Below are 17,533 nucleotides of genomic sequence, written 5' to 3' on the forward strand. Positions count from 1 at the left end.
ATAAATTCCACAACAGGACGTACCATTTGACTTTAAAATAACAGCTCTATTGAAATAATCAATTTTATAGCAAACAAGATTCTATTTTGATAGTAAAGGAGCACCACAGGATATTATTTATCATTTAGAGTAATAAAATCGGAAGGAATAAATCAAGAAAAAAATCAAGGCATCAGAGAGAGAAGATGGATCCATAGTATATGACGAAAAGGGTCTTCAGAAGGTGACGGCAAATTATTTTGAAAAACGTTAAATGAGGATCACTGCTCGGAGGAAGGAGATAAGAAAATGGAAATAATAGATGGAGAAAACGAAGAGAACCCGATAACATGGTTGGAACTTGAAAGGGTAGTGAAAGCAATGACCAAAGGCAAAGCAAGTGGAAACGACAAATTCAGTGCTGATATGATTAGCATTGGACTACAGTGGCTATACAGAGCCCTCAATGCCATATGGAAGAAGGAAAGGATACCTGAAGATTGGCAACAAGGAAGCATTGTATCATTGTTCAGAAAAGGAAATAGGAAGAAATGTGAAAATTATAGAAGTATAACCCAATTATCAGATGGGCTAAAAATAATGGAAAAAGTCATAGACAAAAGACTGACGGATATAATAGAAACACAGTTAGAGGAAGAACAATATGGCTTTAGACCGAATAGATCAACAATAGACTTGATATTTACAGTGCAAACGATAATGGAAAACATCTGGAAAGGAACAAGGAAATCATATTCGTATTTTTGGATTTGTAAAAAGCTTATGATACAGTTAAGAGAAAACATGTATGGGAATGCCTACGAAAAAGGAATGTACCAAAATCATTAATTAACATGATAAAAATGTTGTATCATGAGAGTAAATAATAATAATCGTATGGCCTCAGTTACCGTTTGCAGACATTTCGATTTGACGCCATCTGGCTGTTTGCTCGTCAATTTCGACGTTCCGGTTTACTCTGTCTGCCGTCTAGTGGACCCAGAGTAAACCGGATCTCTCTTGGGTGGCTATGGCTGAGATTTAATTTTGTCGGGTAAATACCAAATGTATCACCAGAGATCTTCTACATGCCGTCATCGTACGACATGGAGTGTCGAATGGACTTTTTTCCGCCCTTCAAAAATCCGACTACCTTGCTGGGTTTGAACCCGCTATCTTGGGATTCGCAGGCCGACGCTGTACCACGGATCCACAGAGGCAGCTATCATGAGAGTAAAAGCAGTGTACAAGTGGGGAGTGGTGACTCTGAAACATTTTATTAAAAAAAAAAAAAGGTCTCAAGCAAGGAAGTGCACTGTCCCCATTATTGTTTATTATATTGATGGATGAAATAATGAAACGTGTAAAACAGGGTATCGGTAGTGATGAAGTGAATGCTTTGGTATTTGCAGATGATGTGGTGATTTGGGGAAAGGGAGAAAAGGAAGTACAAAGGAAACTGGACATTTGGAATGAAAATCTGAAGGAGATTGGAATGGTAATTAGTAAAAAGAAAACTGTAGTCATGCACTGTGGAAAAAAGAAGCCAAGTGAACATAGATCGAGAACGGTTAGAGAATCTAGAACAGTTTACATATCTTGGTAGGATTATTAATGGAAGTAATGAAATCAACCCTGAAATTAATAACAGACTAAGTAAAGGTACAACATTTTATCATCAAGTCAGAGAGCTTTTATGGGATGACAAAGTACCGAAGAGAACGAAATTAACATTATATAAAGAGTATTTCATACCAATTGTATAACTAATAAGAGACAAGATAGTAAGATCCAAGCAGTAGAAATGAAGTTTTTAAGAACATCAGTTAAAAAGACAAGAAGAGATTGAATTCAAAATATTAAAATGAGAGAAGAGCTAAATATAGAACTGTTAGTACAGAACGAACAGAAAGCAAGACTGAGATGGTTCGGACATGTAAAAAGAATGGGAAAGGAACGCGTAGCGAAAAGGGAATTGGAAAGAGAAGTTCAGGGAAAGAGACCAGTTGGAAAATCGAGAAGGTGGATGGATCAGATTTGGAAGGACATTAGAGAAGCTGGACTGGATGTGGCGGAAGTAATGGAGTAGGGAAAGTGGAAGGACAGGAAGGAGTGGAGGAGGCTTGTTAACCACAGCCGGGCGATTGAAGTGGGACATTGATCATGATGTTGATGATGATGATGATGATGATGAGTATTTATATTTTAATTTGGAGCACCAAATGACTCTATGTAACTAGCAGCTATCTAGGGTATGTAAGGTGGGCAATCCGAAGGATAGTGGTGCCATTCTCTTGCTTACTTTGACTTTGCAATAGTACAGCGACACCAAACCAGGAGATTATACTCGGCTCGAAAAGGAAGCGTCGTGCCCTACTTTGTGAAGTTAAGGTGGCGCTTGCCTAGAGCCAACAGTAAAATAAAATGATTATTTATTTAAATTGATACAGGCTAAAGCAGAACAGATTTGTTTATATTGATGCAAAATAAGAATACATATAATTAATTTGAGTAATATTGATGAAGGAAATCATAGAGCATACCTGATGCCATATTATTTACTGAGGTACGTCTGCTAAGTACAGCATTTGTCAAAACGAACAGCACTGGAAATAGAACTCCGATAACTCATACTATTAATTAATGTTTTCACTAACTGTTTTGCCTGTTACGGTATCTGTAATGGGCGGTGTTCCACTAAGCTCATAAAATCTATTTAAAATAGGATGCTGAGGGAGAGACTCAAAACATGAACAATGTGTTGGCAAGGCGGATCTTTCAGCATCCTCTTTTACAAGTCAATAGCACCTGGCTTGGTCTGGTTTATCGACACCGTTTCACTATGCATGTTTATGAAAAATGAGCATGGAAAAAGGCAATAGTAACAGTAGTACTGTAGACTCCCTCTAGTTTAGCCACTTTGGGAGCGCACCCTAACTGACAGTCTGCTCTGAATACCAATATTTAGCTTAAGTCAAATACAGAACCAATTGTAAGGCAAGTAGTGTTGATGTGAGTTGAAGTTGTCTCTATGATGTCCATACACTATTGAAGTTTCACTCCTGATGAGAGATGAACACTCGCACTGGAAAATTAAATGCAGATTAACATATTAACACTAGCACTTTGTATAAACATCACAGACTGTCGTCGTATGCAAAAGGAACTGTGTCTAACTTTGCAGAATACAAAAATTAAAAGAAATCGCTTATCTTTTTCTGTTTTATTTGTGTCAATTGCATTTTTAGATGCAAAATCTTACCACTTCTTTATAAACATTACATCAGCTGCTGTCTGCTGCTTGCTGCACTTCGCTCAGTGTGACTTTCTTTTTCTCCTTCATTCAAGGACAGATGTCGGCCGGACCAACCAAAGCCGAATTACAGGGAGTCTACTCTATATTGTGAAGGTAGTTCACAAGCTTGCAACGTTGAAATAAAGACTTTAGTTCTTCTTGTGTTTAGGAAAGTAACGTACTAAAACACGAAGTGCATGTTCCAGTCGTATGCGGCTTTCCAGCGGGTCACGTCTAGCACCAGTCTCAAGACCCAGGAGTGCTGCGGGTGCAACTGCGATCTCCGCCAGTCACACTCTCTCATGGAGCGGAGGTTGGAGGTTCTTGAGAAAGAGATCAAGAGCCTCAAGGAGCTTGTGGCTCGCGGTGGTAACAGTAGTGCTGCGCCACCACCACCGCCGCCACCTCCACCAGGAGGATGTGGACCACCACCCCCGCCTCCACCTCCTCCGCCACCTCCTCCTCCTCCTCCTCCGCCGGCAATGCCCTTGTTACTGAAGAAGAAGCCTGCGGAGGGTGCTGCCGGCAAGGAGGCCGTCGGGAAGCAGTCGTCTCGACCTTGCATCACCGTGGAAGACCTGCGGAAGGTCCAGCTGAGGAAGACTCCATCTGTTCATCCAGTGAGTTATCATTAAAACATTCTTAATATATCTCCAGTTTCAAGGAATTGATTATTGTTCTAAGAGGAAGTACAGCGAGTTTCTCTCCTCGGCTTTTTTGCCTCCCGTTGACTCATCACTTCCCGTTGCACAGCACGGTGTTGATCTGTTGCTACAACTGTTCTCGAGTTGTGAAGTGCTACTTCGGGGCAATGCCTCCACATGTGTACACGCTAGAGGAAAGGGCAATTATGTGAAAACAAGATTCTTGCAGGGAAGTCGTTAGGTGATTTGTAACACAATATCCAAATGTGGAAACTCTTAAACAAATTGAGAGGAACTGGTTCTTTACTCGATAAGAAGCAAAGTGTTAAAAAAACATGTACTGAATGAGGAGAAAGTAAATGAATCGCAGGAAGATTAGAACACACTAAGATGACTTGGACAAGAAACCGGGCTATGAAAATGTTAGAAATGAAACCATGGGAGGAGAGAAATAGCGTGTGAATAGGACGATGCCAGAACATTTCCATCTCCTGTCATGCACGGATAAAGTGAGCGAAATGCTGTCCTTGTTGTTATGCCACAGAGAGAGAAACTCGCTTTACAAATGGTAATCAGAGGGCGTACGGCAGGCTGGAGATGTATTAATTTGACAGTTTCTCTTTCTTGTTTTTATGTTGTCCATTGTTCCCCAGTGGTACATACATTTGAGTAGCAGTAGGAATGTGAAGGATGTGGAGTAAGGAGATTAACTGGTCTTAAGCCAGAGATACAGAAAGTGCCATTTACACAAGTGGAAAATTTGCCCATGGTAAGTGTCTTCAGGACATTTGAAGGAATCGAATGACATGCAGAGAGACCCTGCAACCCGGGTCCACCGTAGGGAGGCCGAGCTCTTCCCATCACAAGGGACAATGGCATGCAGAGAGACCCTGCAACCCGGGTCCACCGTAGGGAGGCCGAGCTCTTCCCATCACAAGGGACAATGACATGCAGGGAGACCCTGCAACCCGGGTCCACCGTAGGGAGGCCGAGCTCTTCCCGTCACAAGGGACGATGGCATGCAGAGAGACCCTGCAACCTGGGTCCACCGTAGGGAGGACGAGCTCTTCCTATCACAAGGGATGATGGCATGCAGAGAGACCCTGCAACCTGGGTCCACCGTAGGGAGGACGAGCTCTTCCTATCACAAGGGATGATGGCATGCAGGGAGACCCTGCAACCTGGGTCCACCGTAGGGAGGACGAGCTCTTCCCGTCACAAGGGACAATGGCATGCAGAGAGACCCTGCAACCTGGGTCCACCATAGGGAGGCCGAGCTCTTCCCGTCACAAGGGACGATGGCATGCAGAGAGACCCTGCAACCTGGGTCCACCGTAGGGAGGACGAGCTCTTCCTATCACAAGGGATGATGGCATGCAGAGAGACCCTGCAACCTGGGTCCACCGTAGGGAGGACGAGCTCTTCCTATCACAAGGGATGATGGCATGCAGGGAGACCCTGCAACCTGGGTCCACCGTAGGGAGGACGAGCTCTTCCCGTCACAAGGGACGATGGCATGCAGAGAGACCCTGCAACCTGGGTCCACCGTAGGGAGGCCGAGCTCTTCCCGTCACAAGGGACAATGGCATGCAGAGAGACCCTGCAACCTGGGTCCACCGTAGGGAGGACGGGCTCTTCCCGTCACAAGGGACGATGGCATGCAGAGAGACCCTGCAACCTGGGTCCACCGTAGGGAGGACGAGCTCTTCCCGTCACAAGGGACGATGGCATGCAGAGAGACCCTGCAACCCGGGTCCACCGTAGGGAGGCCGGGCTCTTCCTATCACAAGGGACAATGGCATGCAGAGAGACCCTGCAACCCGGGTCCACCGTAGGGAGGCCGAGCTCTTCCTATCACAAGGGATGATGGCATGCAGGGAGACCCTGCAACCTGGGTCCACCGTAGGGAGGACGAGCTCTTCCTATCACAAGGGACGATGGCATGCAGAGAGACCCTGCAACCTGGGTCCACCGTAGGGAGGCCGAGCTCTTCCCGTCACAAGGGACGATGACATGCAGAGAGACCCTGCAACCTGGGTCCACCGTAGGGAGGACGGGCTCTTCCTATCACAAGGGACGATGGCATGCAGAGAGACCCTGCAACCTGGGTCCACCGTAGGGAGGCCGAGCTCTTCCCGTCACAAGGGACGATGGCATGCAGAGAGACCCTGCAACCTGGGTCCACCGTAGGGAGGACGAGCTCTTCCCGTCACAAGGGATGATGACATGCAGGGAGACCCTGCAACCTGGGTCCACCGTAGGGAGGCCGAGCTCTTCCCGTCACAAGGGACGATGGCATGCAGGGAGACCCTGCAACCTGGGTCCACCGTAGGGAGGCCGAGCTCTTCCCGTCACAAGGGATGATGACATGCAGGGAGACCCTGCAACCTGGGTCCACCGTAGGGAGGACGAGCTCTTCCCGTCACAAGGGATGATGACATGCAGGGAAACTCTGCAACCTGGGTCCACCGTAGGGAGGCCGAGCTCTTCCCGTCACAAGGGACGATGGCATGCAGAGAGACCCTGCAACCTGGGTCCACCATAGGGAGGACGGGCTCTTCCCGTCACAAGGGATGATGACATGCAGGGAAACTCTGCAACCTGGGTCCACCATAGGGAGGACGGGCTCTTCCCGTCACAAGGGACGATGGCATGCAGGGAAACTCTGCAACCTGGGTCCACCGTAGGGAGGCCGAGCTCTTCCCGTCACAAGGGACAATGGCATGCAGGGAGACCCTGCAACCTGGGTCCACCGTAGGGAGGACGAGCTCTTCCTATCACAAGGGACGATGGCATGCAGAGAGACCCTGCAACCTGGGTCCACCATAGGGAGGACGGGCTCTTCCCGTCACAAGGGACGATGGCATGCAGAGAGACCCTGCAACCTGGGTCCACCATAGGGAGGCCGAGCTCTTCCCGTCACAAGGGACGATGGCATGCAGAGAGACCCTGCAACCTGGGTCCACCGTAGGGAGGCCGAGCTCTTCCCGTCACAAGGGACGATGGCATGCAGAGAGACCCTGCAACCTGGGTCCACCGTAGGGAGGCCGAGCTCTTCCCGTCACAAGGGACGATGGCATGCAGAGAGACCCTGCAACCTGGGTCCACCGTAGGGAGGCCGAGCTCTTCCCGTCACAAGGGACGATGGCATGCAGAGAGACCCTGCAACCTGGGTCCACCATAGGGAGGACGGGCTCTTCCCGTCACAAGGGACGATGGCATGCAGAGAGACCCTGCAACCTGGGTCCACCATAGGGAGGCCGAGCTCTTCCCGTCACAAGGGACGATGGCATGCAGAGAGACCCTGCAACCTGGGTCCACCGTAGGGAGGCCGAGCTCTTCCCGTCACAAGGGACGATGGCATGCAGAGAGACCCTGCAACCTGGGTCCACCGTAGGGAGGACGAGCTCTTCCCGTCACAAGGGACGATGGCATGCAGAGAGACCCTGCAACCTGGGTCCACCGTAGGGAGGACGAGCTCTTCCCGTCACAAGGGACGATGGCATGCAGAGAGACCCTGCAACCTGGGTCCACCGTAGGGAGGCCGAGCTCTTCCCGTCACAAGGGACGATGGCATGCAGAGAGACCCTGCAACCTGGGTCCACCGTAGGGAGGACGAGCTCTTCCCGTCACAAGGGACGATGGCATGCAGAGAGACCCTGCAACCTGGGTCCACCGTAGGGAGGACGAGCTCTTCCCGTCACAAGGGACGATGGCATGCAGGGAGACCCTGCAACCCGGGTCCACCGTAGGGAGGCCGAGCTCTTCCCGTCACAAGGGACTAGCGATAGAAGACCTCGCCTCGTCTGGCTTATGGTGACAGTTTAGTTGGTGGCGGAGATGGACTTTGGAACAGCGAGAGAGATACGTGCAACCACCCATGGGCTGCTTGGACATTTCTTATTAGTGTTGTTATTCCTGGCATATCAACACTGCTTTACGGTTGGGAAACGAGGACCCTCTACAGTCAGGATATCAAAAAGCTAAAGCGCTTCCATCTGCAAAAACTTAGATCCATCTTGAACATCAAATGGGAGGACCGGGTCACCAACTTTAAGCACATGCTATTGGTGACCGTCTCAGATGGATAGGGCACGTCCATCGCACGAGTGAAACCAGGCTTCCTCGTCAACTCTGTTCCGGTGCGAGACCTCGTGCAGCCCCTTTGAGGTGTTTCAAGGACCAAGAGTGGAATTAACACTCAATGCTGAGAATCGTACACTGATTCTAGATCAGAAGAGGATGAGCTCTGCCAAGCTCATTCCATGTGTTGTGTTTCATGCCAAGATTGGGTTATTAAGTCATATGAAACATTCACAAACTTTGCGAGTGTGAAAATGTAAACTGCTGAAGAATATGTTTATTCGCGTACGACAATTCCTGTCAAAATAATAACTGAAGTTTGCTCAGTCCAGTGGTGTTTGAAAGTCTTGTCATCAAATATACTGGCATATGAAAACTATTGGCCATAATTCTGACACGTTGGCATCTGTGAAGCCACCTGGTATTTTTGATCACTGGGGTGTTTCATTCTCTTCCCTGTGTACCTCAGTTTGTTCAGAAAATAAACTGAACACTATTCATCTCTCAAACTGGACATGCCAGGTCACATGTCCAGCCTGGTATGTTCACCTACAGCTACCATTTGCTGTTCTTGGCTTATAGATGCTCCTCAAAAGATGACAGTCGCTAGTCCACTCCTTGTAATATAAATTAACTTTGGCTTTTAAATTTGTTTTGTTGCCTCAAGTGTGGTCATGTAGGAAATTACTCACGGAGTCTTAAACCTGCCAGGACCATTGAAAATACCTTACATTTCTGTGTCAAACCCTCTTTAGCTCTTACAGTGCTATCGTAGACTGGCTTTTTCTGCTTCCACTCGTATTAGGGAACTAAGTCTGTTTTGCAGTGATATTTTTGATTGCTCTAGATGACTGAAGGTAAGTAAGAAAGACAGCTTAACAATGAAGTATTGAGAAATAGAAATGAACACATTCCCTGAACTCATTTGACCTTGCAGATGGATGGTAAATGCCAGAGAGAGCAGTACTCAATTTTGTAAAAGCAATCACGACGATTGAACATTATTTCCTTGTCTGTGCTGTGCCGTGTTGAAAATCTAAATTTGTTTGTTGCAACTTAATCACAATTATGTCCGCCTATTTGCCGTTAAATTCTTTCAACAGTACTAGCCGCATCGAAGCATTTGCAGGCGCAAGGTCTTGTTGACATGCAAGCTGCTATTAAGGTTTAGATGTCTGGAAGTTTGTCAATAATAATAATAATAATAATAATAATAATAATAATAATAATAATAATAATAATAATAATAATAATAATAATAATAATAATAATTAGAGAGGGAAGATCTTGCTCTGAACAGATTTTCAACCTGAAATCTATAATTCGACACAGATTAATAAACTCTAAAGACATAGTTGTAACATTTATTGACTTTAAAAAAGCTTTTGACTCTGTTGATAGGGAAACCCTAGATAAAGTAATCCGGGAATTTGGAGTTAAAACTAAATTGGCAAACCTAATTCGTGAAACACTTACAGACACTATCTCGAAAGTAAAATTTATGGGTGAAATATCTCGACCTTTCAAAATAAATACAGGCGTCAGGCAGGGCAATGGTCTAACTCCACTCCTTTTCAATTGTGTCATGGCGAAAATTGTAAGAATTTGGAATGAAAAACTGAAAGAATCCAAAATATTGCCACTCATGCTGGGGAAGAAGAACAAAGGTGTTGCAATAAATTGCCTAGCATTTGCAGACGAGTTTGCCATACTTTCAGAAAGCCTTACAGATGCAGCAATGCAAGTCAATCTCCTTGAAAAGACAGCCAACATCACAGGCTTGAGAATCTCTGTCGAGAAAACAATTTTTGACGAATATAAAAAGTGCCCCAAAGTTTTTAGTAATGGATATTGGTCAAATAGAAAAGGTAAAGAAATTCAAATATTTGGGTGAGACAATTCAAGAAAATGGTTTAGAAAAATCTGCTATAGAGGAGAGGATACAAAAGATGGAAAGAGCGTACGGTATAACTAAGAACACTTATAACAAAAAGTGCTTATCAAGAAAACTGAAAATAAAGCACTACAACACAGTAGTGAAACCAGAATGCCTTTATGCCAGCGAATGTCTAGCACTGAACTACAACCTCGATAAATTAGAAATATTAGAAAGAAGAATTATAAGGAAAATATTAGGTCCTCTAAGAATTACAGAGTTTTGGAAATTAAGAAGTAACAATGAAATTTACCAGAACATAGAAAACATATCAGAAACAATAAGAAAAAGGAGATTGCTATTGCTTGGACACATTTACAGAATGGATGACAATAGACTAACTAAACGAATCTTTGAGTACCTTTGGGAAAAGAAATCAACCACCACCTGGATTCAAGAAGTCAAGAAAGACCTGGAAAGGAATAACATACGAGAAGAAGAATTATTGGAAAGAAAGATTTTTAGGAAGAAAGTCTTACAAATGGAAGGATTCCAAGGGAGCAAGGAAAAGAAAACAGGCACAAAGTGGACTGAAGACAGGAAAAAGCAGCACAGTGAAACAATGAAAGAATACTGGAAGAGAAGGAAAGAACTAAGGAGGAACAATTGAAATTGTAACGTGGTCCTTAGAAGGCCGGAACACAATAATAATAATGATAATGATAATAATGATAATGATGATGATGATGATGATGATAATAATAATAATAATAATAATAATAATAATAATAAAAATGGCAAATTCTTCTTCTTCTTCTCCTCCTCCTCCTCCTCCTCCTCCTCTTTTGTTATGCCCATTCCAGACCATATTGGAACTTGTTCATTGGCTTGATGACTTTCACCTTCCTATTCTTCCAAAATCTCCTCATGAACTCAGTGTTGCCTCTTCCGTTCTTCTGATGACTTTGTATCAGTCCTCCTGCGTGTTTGTTTACCGAGGTCGTAAAGACTTTGTGCAATTTTCCATGTCGTCTTCATTCATTCCTCTCGTTTCCTCCAGCTAATTTATTCTCCTGTTTTGGGAATTTATTTTAATTTTATAGGCAACATATGACTACTTTAGTCAGGTTTATGGCGTTGTTTTTTTTGTCAGCCCAATACTGTTTCATCCTTTCTGAATGTAATTTTCTTTCTGCTTCTGGAATCACTCTTCCTATCCTCTGCTTGTTGATTTTTGTCTGTAGTCTATTGTGTTTATCTTTAAATACCTTGAGTGTATTTGTTTTGTATTTTAAATCTTCTGTTGTAATATGTAACTCTCTCATGTCTTCTGTAAGTTCTGTGATCCATCTAATATTATTCTTAATCTTACTCTTCCATAATGGTTCTATTATTTTTCTACTGATTCTATATTCTGGTGACCGTATTAGATGCCTTAAGGATGATATTCGTTTCTTTTTCATTTTGCTAGTCACAGGTTCTATTTCTTTATGAACTATCTCACAGTCTCCAGACTCTGTTTACTTGATCATTTTTATTTAAACAGGTTTCATTGTTTCATTGAATACTCTTTTTGTGAGTCTATTATTATCCATCCTAAAAATGTGTCCAAAAAAATTAAAAAGTCGCCTCCATATTGTACTGAAACTAACTATAACTATAGAGGTCTGCAGTTCAGTTTTTAATCCAAATTCTATTTTCTTGTATGGGGCTGAAAATATTGCTAAGAATTTTATGTTCTTGTTTTTCAATATCTACAAATTTTAGAATGACCTCTTAAATTTAAGTTTACTATGCATATAGTGTTTCTGGTAGGGCAACTATTTTGTAATATTACAATTTAGTATTACACAGCATTACTCGTTTATCACTTATTATTATTATTATTATTATTATTATTATTATTATTATTATTATTGTTGTTGTTGTTGTTGTTGTTGTTGTTGTTGTTGTTGTAAAAGATGAAAGATGAGATCTTACGTAGCTATGCTGGTCACTTTACCTAGTGCAGTGTCCGGATATCTTTGGACTAACGCGATAGACATCAGTTGTTAACATGCAGGATGTGCTACTCCTTCATCTGTGATCATTCTTCTATGTGTAAACAGTTTCATGGCAACAAACAAAGGAATACTGAAACTGATATTACCCGATGGGAACTCAAGGTCATTTTTATTAAGTGGAATTAGGAGGTGCAAAAAATATTTTATGGTACTCATGGCGTTAGAAGAACTCTATTTCCAATCCTAGTCTCGTAATGAAGGTAGGGCTCTTCCACTTGTGAAACTGAATGATACTTCTTCCAGCTTGTGAAGGAGTAAGGTACAAAGTTTTGACCATTTGGTTCACCTTATTACATTATGTTCTCTATGCTCGGAGGTAGTTGTTACAATGCATCTGTGTTTTTTCAGGGTGACAGGAAAAAGCCGTTGGTTGGAAAAGGGCCTGTGGTGTCTCTGGACCAGCTGCGGGCCGTCAAACTGCGCCCCAGGAGCACCCGTCGCAAGAGCGTGGACCGGAACAAGTCTGGGAACAGACTGACTCTCTCACCTGCATCCTCCAGGTGATGTCAGTTTTATTTATCCCCCCCAAAAAAAGATTAAGATCCATCAGAAAAATTCCCGTTATATCAGATTAAGACAATACTTTTTACATTAAAATGTTCTAATAAAAAGTCTAGTTGTCTTGTGTGCACAACCTGCTATGTAAAGACCCCTCAGCTGTAGTGGCTTGTGTGGCGGGAGTCACTACACGCAATCCGGCTGAGCTCAACGCAGTTTGTGATGTGTTGTTGCTTGGTTTTGCTTCATTGAGTTAATATGTTCAGTTTTGGTCTATTCCAGCCTTAGCATATCTTGTGGAAAGCAGAGTTACTTCCAATAAATGAACTCTGGATTTACAGTTGGTTATTTCAGAGGGAGAGGCCTGTCAGTGTATTGAGGTATTCACAAGTTGTCTCACAGCACTGTGATATGATTATTGCGCTAAGCCGTTGTCAAGGGTCACAACACAGATGAATGGTTCGTGACCGTAAGGAACGTGGTGTTTAGTGGCTACGAGTGCTCATTAACATGAGTGACTGGGTCTCTTACCAAATTCACCACTCTCAACATCATCTAAGATATTATACTTGATTCTGTCACGACTTTTCAAACACGTAGACTGCACTATGATCTATTCCGTAGTTCTTTAACAAACGCGTATCTGGCAGATGCGAAAAACCGTTATTTAATGGATAGGTAACTGCATTATCCAGGTTGAGGTGAAGGGAATAAAATGTTACATTCATTTTTGTTTTGTTCAAGAACGCGTGTTTAGCCAGCAACTTTCAATGAAGTCAATGCGAGTTAAAAGTTCCGGTAGTGGCGTAACACAGCCTATCAGGAAATGGAGGACCCCCTGCGGGTGGGGGGCAGGTATCCCCTGCCTGTCGTGAGAGGCGACCATGGGATGATTGAATTAGAACCATGAAACTACTTTGGATTCGTACCATCACGCGGGGAACACCATGGGTTGCCTGTACTTGCGAGTAGTACCACTATATTAGGTACAAAATAGGTTTGTGATTAGTAGCTGCAAGACCCTGGTCTAGGGGTTTCCAGTACCCGTGCGTCATACCCACGTGAGCAACACCGTGGGTCTGCATTGCCTGTGATCAGTACCATCTTGTGTGGAACTCCGTGAGTCTTCGGTACTTTTGATTAGTACCCCAACATGAGAAATACCATGGTTCTACTTTACTCGCGACATGTACCGTTCTGGGGGCCTTAGACGTGGATTTTGGACCCCTTTAGACATCAAGCATCCTCGATTCAGGATTGTGCTTTATAAGTGGTCCCTTGGTCAGTAATACTATTATTTATGACCTTTTTTTTAGTCTGATCCACTGTTTTGTTGGTTTTTGTGGTTTTTTTGTGTTTTTGTTTTTTGTGTTCATGTCCATCCATTCATTCTTCATGACATTTTGTTTTATTTTGGTCAGTGGATGATTTTGAACTTTTTGTTGTCATTTCATTTTGTACCATTAGGGGCCGATGTTAGGCCCCTTTAAACTACAAGCATCATCATCATCAGGGAACAGAGGAAAGGCCGCAGTATTTTATATTAAAATAAAACTTACATTTAGTTTAGGGCTTATTAAATACGAGAGCTTGAATATCATATTTTTTGCCTAATTACAGGTTCTCCTCAGACATTCTCCCTCTCTACCACAGGGAGGTGAATGTCAGGGTTTTCTCCTCCACGATTAGGACCACTCTGCAGTACTTTTAGAGATTATTTGTACTTCCCAACTCTGCATGTATTGTAATTGCATGTCATTAAATATTTTCAATCCATTTTCTGCAGTGCTCTGAACAGAAGGTAAATTTTCGTTACTTGTTCTTCCTAGCGTCATTAATCTTTACTTGCTGGTTTGCACTCTTTACCATGCCAATTCATCAGATGTCAACATTAAGAACTACAATAAAGAATTGTGAATCAATCCCTCCAGTTGCGTTGTTTGGAGGAAACATGAGAATTTGGATCTCTCAGTCCTGGCACTCATGATACTTGCTGAAAACAAAGTGTGACCTTTGTGTTGATTTCAGCCCTTTATGAACCAGCACACTCTATTTTAGAATAACTCCAGCCCGTGTTGTTTGCTCCAGGGAGGTGAACCAGTTCACAAGAGTGCTGCGCAACCTGGACACCAACATCAAAGTGGAGACGAGCCAGAGCGACGAGAACTTGGCGCAGAGCACCCCGCCGTGGGAGATCTTCCGCACTCAGAAGAGGAGTAGGTCGGGACAGGGTCCGGACGTGTAGAAATGACATTGGACCTTCGAGGTCATTCCCGGTAATGTTCCCGACAGTGGTCTGTAACATAATGAATGTGCACATTGTGTATTATTGTTGTGCTTTTGATAACGCTTTACTATTTTGTGCTCTAAATACAGTCGACTGCATTTTGATCACAATCTTTGTTTTGTTGGAGATGTTTATTACAGAAAATAATTTGATGTGTAAAGGGAGGTTCTTGCCCCTTGTAGTTTAAAAATAATAGTATAATCCTGTAATTGCCAGTGGAATGTAGGGCCTCCAGTTCTCTTGCCTCCACATCACCCGTGGTCTGCTAGTCTTCCCTGGGCTCGTGGATTCCACTCCAAAGGTTGCTTCCCAGCACCTCAGGATGTGCCGAATGCATTCCCACTGTTATTGTTCTCTGATTGGCTATTTCCCAGTGTTTAACATTGGATGTTAGACTACCATATTTCTCACACAGTTTGTTCAACTCCTTGATCCTATCCGTGATTCGTACCTATGTCTGGAGGGAAGTTGTCTAGAGTTTGGCTGTGTGATGTAACTCCCTCATTGGTGTCTTGTCTAGTGAAAGCTTCTGTGCACATCTTGGCTTGACTCATATTTCATTGGTTTTTCTATGGTTAATCTCAAATCTCCTCTCATTTCCAAGTTTGCGTCAGGTTTTGGATCATTGACTTCCATCTACAACCACACTTCTTCCACTCTCTCACTCATCTTCTAGATCTGCCTTTACCATTGTCGTCTCTGTCTTGTCTTGGAGTTTGCTCTTCGTGGCCACCCCACCTTAAATGTGACTTCTGTCCTTTCACTGATCACTTCTGTTTTTCCCAGCATACTTTTGTTTTCTTGGCCCATGTTTGCACTCCATGTGCAATAGCTTCTGTAAACAGTTTCTTTACATTCCAGTGGCACATCATTATGCCACACCAGTCAAAGAATTCTCCTGCTAAGCGGACTCTGCTACTAATACCTCACATCCTAACTTCCTTACTACCCCAAATGGACTTTTTCAGACCCGCTTTTCCTCCTCTCTCTTGTTACTAGAGCTGTCGCCCACTCCTCTGTTGTTAGTTTGTCAAACCTTACCCATGACTTGAGATCAATAACTGACTTCAGACCTATCAGTCAGGTAACTTTCCACGATTTTATTCTCTTGTTTTCAGTAACAGTGTTGGAGGGCTAGCGGATACAATACAGTACGGTTTATTAGGTCTGCTTTAACAGCTGTCCATGTCCATAAGCAAGAGTTTATTTCATAATTATTTCAGTTAGGCCATAAAAATCTGTTAGTATTTAAGATGTTTCTTCAGTGTGAACAAGTAAAGGCAATATTTTATTGGAACCTCTCTCTAACAAAGCAAGCTATTTTCAGCGCTGAACATATTTTTTGTTTTTCTTTATAAAACTAATCATTGCTAAGTGTTGAGGGGATTAATTTATTGGAAAGAGCATCTCTGTGATATGTGTGTTGTCTCCAGCCCATAGAATTTTGTATATATTGATATGAAGTGTTTTACAGCCCGAGAGCTGGTCAACGACCACGTTGGAGTGTGATCGGAACACAGTGTCGAGTAACTCGTTGAATAAAGATATTCTAACTTGGTTTTATGTTTAAATTATCCCTGCTGTCCTAATCCGGTCAGTTTGTGGCCCTTTGGACTCCAATTCTATTTCCACTCCCATCCCCTGCATGTCCAATTTAAAATCAGATGTATACGAGAAAACATCCACAGTTATTTTTTATATGATTAACACTTGAAAAGAAATCTGTTAGTCTAGGAGACTCCTAGCTATGCGTTTTTCACAGTGTGGTGCTTTTGGAACCATTTGTTGGGATGGAGTTCTTGGTTCCTTGGGCAGATTCTACATAAAAACGACATCTTCACTTCCGTATCTTGTCACCTCTGGCATGAGTGATATGTAGCTTACCGCTGAGATGTAAAATTATCAACATTTCTACTTCACCTCTATGATGTGGTGGTTAATGTGATTAGCTGTCACTCCCGGAGCCTCGGATTCGATTCCCGGCTCTGCCGCAAAATTAGTGGTACGCAGGCTGGAACAGGGTCTGCTCAGCTTAGGTCAGGTCAACTGAGTAGAGGGGGGTTCGATTCCATCCTCAGCCATCCTCAAAGTGGTTTTCTGTGGTTTCCCACTTCTCCATCAGGCAAATGCCGGGATGGTACCTAACTTCAGGGCACGGGCGCTTCCTTCCCTCCCCCATGTCTATCCCTTCCGATCTTTCCATCCCCCCCACAAGGCCACTGTTCAGCATAGCAGGTGAGGTACTGCTCCTCCTTCCCAGTTGTATCCCCCAATCCAAAGTCTCATGCTCCAGGACACTGTCCTTGAGTCAGGATCCCTGGAGGGTAAACAGAGTAAGAAAGAATAATAATTTCTACTTCAGCTTGCATTCAGGAGATAGTGCGTTCGAACCACACTGTCGCCAGACGTGAAGATGGTTTTCGATGGTTTCCCATTTTCGCACCAGGGGCTATACCTAGAGGCCACGGATGGTCCCGTCTCATACATAGCTCTTTCCTCTCCTGTCATTGCCCTGAAACCTGTGTCGGTGCGACGTAAAGCAAATTATATATTTAAAAAATAAATGCTCGTCAATATCATCGCTGATAAAGATGTTGATTCTCGTAGAGAACCTGAAATATGTGTTCCAAATGAGTAAATTTATAATAGCAATATAATTGGTCTGTTATTGGACATTATAAATTTTCCAGCTATCTCATTCCTGGTTGCCAGAGTTTCGCCCCAGTGTGCTAAGTTAGGCTCATCAGTTGGTAAATAGCACACCCACCAAGACGCATGGCTAGTGCATACCGTGGAGGCCACTGCGTA

General features: G+C 43.6%; 1 protein-coding gene across 4 annotated transcripts in view; it reads left to right on the forward strand.

The window, feature by feature from the left end:
* Positions 1-16,282, forward strand: part of LOC136886088 (uncharacterized) — a 73,904-nt gene extending 57,622 nt beyond the window's left edge. For 3 of the 4 annotated variants that reach the window (XM_067158815.2, XM_068230685.1, XM_068230686.1), the window contains exons 5-7: positions 3,481-3,894; positions 12,289-12,440; positions 14,527-16,282. In XM_067158815.2, coding sequence (XP_067014916.2) covers positions 3,481-3,894; positions 12,289-12,440; positions 14,527-14,683 — 723 coding nt within the window. In that variant the 3' untranslated portion in view covers positions 14,684-16,282. The remainder of the gene's footprint in view (positions 1-3,480; positions 3,895-12,288; positions 12,441-14,526) is intronic. The other variant, XM_068230687.1, reaches the window with a different exon arrangement.
* Positions 16,283-17,533: the final 1,251 nt, after the last annotated feature.

Source organism: Anabrus simplex, chromosome X (genome assembly GCF_040414725.1).
Source record: "Anabrus simplex isolate iqAnaSimp1 chromosome X, ASM4041472v1, whole genome shotgun sequence".
NCBI classification, from domain to species: domain Eukaryota; kingdom Metazoa; phylum Arthropoda; class Insecta; order Orthoptera; family Tettigoniidae; genus Anabrus; species Anabrus simplex.